The sequence below is a fragment of the Sinocyclocheilus anshuiensis genome, unplaced genomic scaffold (genome assembly GCF_001515605.1).
Source record: "Sinocyclocheilus anshuiensis isolate Anshui unplaced genomic scaffold, SAMN03320099.WGS_v1.1 scaffold1031, whole genome shotgun sequence".
NCBI classification, from domain to species: Eukaryota; Metazoa; Chordata; class Actinopteri; order Cypriniformes; family Cyprinidae; genus Sinocyclocheilus; species Sinocyclocheilus anshuiensis.
In genome coordinates, this window is record NW_015542633.1 from 725622 (window position 1) to 729975 (window position 4354).

General features: G+C 36.2%; 1 protein-coding gene across 1 annotated transcript in view; it reads left to right on the plus strand.

Annotated features, from left to right (window-relative positions):
- The window catches only part of LOC107694524 (alpha-adducin-like), a 43655-nt gene that overhangs the window by 14362 nt on the left and 24939 nt on the right, over positions 1-4354 (plus strand). The window contains exon 2 of the mRNA XM_016494223.1: positions 2552-2753. Coding sequence (XP_016349709.1) covers positions 2559-2753 — 195 coding nt within the window. The 5' untranslated portion in view covers positions 2552-2558. The remainder of the gene's footprint in view (positions 1-2551; positions 2754-4354) is intronic.

Genomic DNA, 4354 nt, shown 5'->3' on the forward strand with positions numbered 1-4354 from the left:
ATTGAATCATTTGCTGGTCCGTGTAACGCTGAGGAACAAAACACGGTTGTTCGGAGACACAGCGGTTCTGCTGTTTGTTCGATTTTCTTTCTGACGGAGCAAAACGTGATTTTGTGTCTGAAAGTTACTCTGTAAATTGTTGTTTATTGTACATTTGCGATCGTGCTGATATAAAAAAAACAAAAAACAAAAACAAGACTCTTGTTTGTGTGATAGGCTAAGTCCTATATCATAGGCTTAGCTATGTTATAAAAACAAACTCATTAAATTGCTTATTTAAAATCATTTTAATGACATTTCTTCCCCACTATGTGTAATAGCAGTAAGACGAGAGAGAGCGCTCAAAACTCGTCAGATGATCGCATAATTTAGTGGAACATTAATATAGTAATATAGAATCATCCTCTGTAAAGAAATGAGGTGTGAACATTTGAGAATTTATCATTATCTTTCTAAATGTGCGCTCTTTGGGGCTAAAGGCTTAATGGAGCTGTTTAAAGTAGCCATGTGATCAAACCAATAGGTGCAGACGTGATTCAATACGTGTGTCCTTCTTCTATGTGGAATAATCATAAATACCAGTTTATGCTGTTTGATTGTGGCCTCGAAGGTCGTAGTTGTAAGCTGTAGCCCCGGCTGGCCTGTTTAGATCCTGCGTGCGCAGTGGAAAGATAATGCGGCTAATAATTTCTGAATTCTGACTGGCATATAACGAACAAATCAAACAAACGTAAACGGGCAAAGGCGGGGCCCATGGGCTGCAGCACACTCAAGCCCAATGGTAAGTCCGGCCATGCTCTTGAGCATATGTACACCATCACTAAAGGCACGTTCACAACAACGACTGCTGGCCAGAGGACGATACGTTTGTTTATTATAATCACGGGTTGCAGTTTTGTCGTCTAATTTTAAATGCTCAAGCTTTTTAAAGTCCTGTATTATTGTTATATTTTCCATTTTTCATTATTTTACAGTGAAATATTACAATATCAATATTTATTATTGCTTAATATTTTTATGTAATGATAAATAAATAAATAATACTTCTCCTGAAGGTCTAGAAGTGCTTGAGACTTAATCTTTCCGTTGGTTTGTCTCCTGTATGTGCTCACAGGCAAAATAAAAATGTCAATAAATAATACTTATGATACAATTATGTGTGTGTGTGTGTGTTTATATATATATATATATACGTATACGATGTTTAACATTAATTGTTAATGTTTTGTGTATTCTAATCAAGAGCTGTAGTTTTGTTGTGCAGCTTTAAATGCTCGAGCCCTTTGAAGTCAATATTACTTTTTCAAAAAAAAAAAAAAGATTGTACAGTGAAATATTGCAATAGAAATATTTCCTATTTAATATAAATAAATAATTTAACTTTACATAAATAATAACAATTAAAATGAGAAAACTGTTAAATTTCTCCTCTCAATCTATCTTATTAAATAAAATTCTTATTTTAGTCATATTGATTGCTGCCCTACAAATAAGTCCTGCAAACCTGGAGCTGTTTTAAAATGACATTTTAAATCACAATCACAATTTTTATCAGAAAAATTTAATTTCCACCCCCAAATCATGCAGGTCACAATTTTGTATTTTTCAGGTTGAGTAGATAATTGTAACTTTATCCTACAATTCTGACATTTTTTTTTCCCTCGCAAATCTCAGATATAAAATCAGAATTGTGAAATACAAAATTGTACAAATTGTGAGTTAATATCTTGGAAATTCATGCAATTGTGAGGAAAAAATGTCAGAATTTTGAGAGAATTTTTTTATTGTTCGATACACTATTTATAGTCTATTTATTTTCTGTGATATTTAACAGCATGACAGATGCATTATGTAGAGCAGTGTTTCTCAACCAGGGGTCCATGGACCCCTAGTGGTCCTTGACATAAGGCCAGGGGGTCCGTATAAAGTATGAATTTTTGTATAAATTTTTTATATTTTGACATGACATGTTCCCATGAAAGAAAAATCCAATATAGCTGATGATATGGCCAAATACTGGACAAGTCAGCTAACTTGAATTATACTTGACTGCATTTGGTCCTCACAAAGACACAAATGATACGAGTCAATTTTGTTCTGGGGGTCCTTGAGGATGGTTCTGAATTGGACTGGGGTCTGGTACGCCAAAAGTTTGAGATTCACTGATGTAGAGCTTAACTAGTTTCATTAATCTAATCACTGCATCTGTGTGATAATGATGGTCCAGTTGCTATGGCAAAAGCAGTGTCTGTTTGGTTGCAATGAAGCTCAGTGTCCTCTGTTCTCTCTCCTGGACACGTTTGTCTTGACTCTGCTTAATGGACGGAGAAAGTGCATTATGTCCAGAGCACTCGACAGTAAATGGGCCGTTATAACCACTCGCACACTCCCGCTGTGCAGCATTCTGTCTCTCATGCCGTTAAACCGTTTTAAAGTGGCTCTTAGTGGGTCAATCTCGCATCCGGATCGGATTTCACCTCAAAATCAAATGAGCATCAAAATGTAAGCTGAAGTATGCAAATTCCCCGCTGACCTTTGACCTGTGCTGCAGGTGTGTGATGAACGGAGCCTCAGGTGCAGGGGTGGTGACGGCCCCCCCGCCCACCAACCCCCCTCATAAGGAGCGTTATTTCGACCGCGTGGACGAGAGCAGCCCGGAGTACCAGAGAGAGAGGAACATGGCACCGGACCTGCGGCAGGACTTCAACATGATGGAGCAGCGCAAGAGAGTCTCCATGATCCTGCAGAGTCCAGTGAGAGCACAACACACAGACGCACACACACACACACTCTTACACAGACATGCACAAGCACACACACACACACGCTCTCACACAGACACACACACACACTCTCGCATACACTCACACACACGCACACACACACACACTCTCACACGCACGCACACACTCACTCACTCACTCACACACGCACACACAGACACGCACGCATGCGCACACACACACACACTTTCACACGCACTCACACGCGCACGCACACACGCACACACGCACACACACACTCACACACAGACACACACAGACACGCACACTCTCACTCTCTCTCTCTCACACTCACACTCACACTCACACACACACACATTTAGATCAATATTCTGATAACAAAAGAAATAATTAAGATTTTTTTTATGTTTCTGAAAGAAGTCTCTTCTGCTCAACAATGCTGCATTTATTTGATAAAAAATACAGTAAAATTGTGAAATATTATTGCAGTGTAAAATAGCTGTTTTCTATGTGAATATCTGTTAAACTGTAATTTATTTCTGTGATCAAAGCTGTATTTTCAGCATCATTACTCCAGTCTTCAGTGTCACATGATCTTCAGAAATCATTCTAATATGCTGATTTGCTCAAGAAACATTTCTGATTATTATCAATGTTGAAAACAGCTGTGCTGCACAATGTTTTTGTGGAAACCATGATATACTAAAAAGTTTGGGGGAAATATTTTTTATTTTTTATTAATATTTTGTATTTTTATATTAATACTTTTATTAATCAAGAATGCATTAAATTGATCAAAAGTGACAAAGACATTTATAACATAAGAAAAGATTTCTATTTCAAATAAATGCTGTTCTTTTGAACTTTCTGAAATCCTGAAAAATAAAATATATCACAGTTTCCACAAAAATATTGTGCAGCACAACTGTTTTCAACATTGATAATAATCAGAAATGTGTCTCGAGCAGCAAATCAGCATATTAGAATGATTTCTGAAGATCATGTGACACTGAAGACTGGAGTAATGATGCTGAAAATACAGCTGCGCATCACAGAAATACATTACAGTTTAACAGATATTCACATAGAAAACCGTTTGAAATAATATTTAATATGTAACAATATTTTACAATGTTTTTATTGTTTTTTATTTAATTAATGCAGAGACTTTTTTCAAAAATATTGACTTATCTAACTTATGTATGAGTGTATTTGATTTGATCTTAAAATTTTGATATTATTGGTTACTTTCATATTTACATCAGCAAAAAGATTCAAAGTTATTACATTTTGATAAAAGATTATAAAGACAAAAAATGTTTTCTTTAGAATAATGTGCACTAATGTATCGTTCACATCAACACCAACAACATTAAGAAAGTAAATAGTCATTTTTGATTTCACATTGTCTGAAATTCATTAATTTTGTTTATGAACCATCATTGAAAGGCTTTTGTTTTGTAATAATGCACGTCTTCTGACTGAGAAACAGTCTCTGGATTGTACATCTGTTAACGAGAGTTCATTCAGCTCTCAATAATCCCCTCATGACTGACGTCTCAGTATGCCCGGCGATCGTGTGTGTGTGTGTGTGTGTGTGTGCGCGTGTG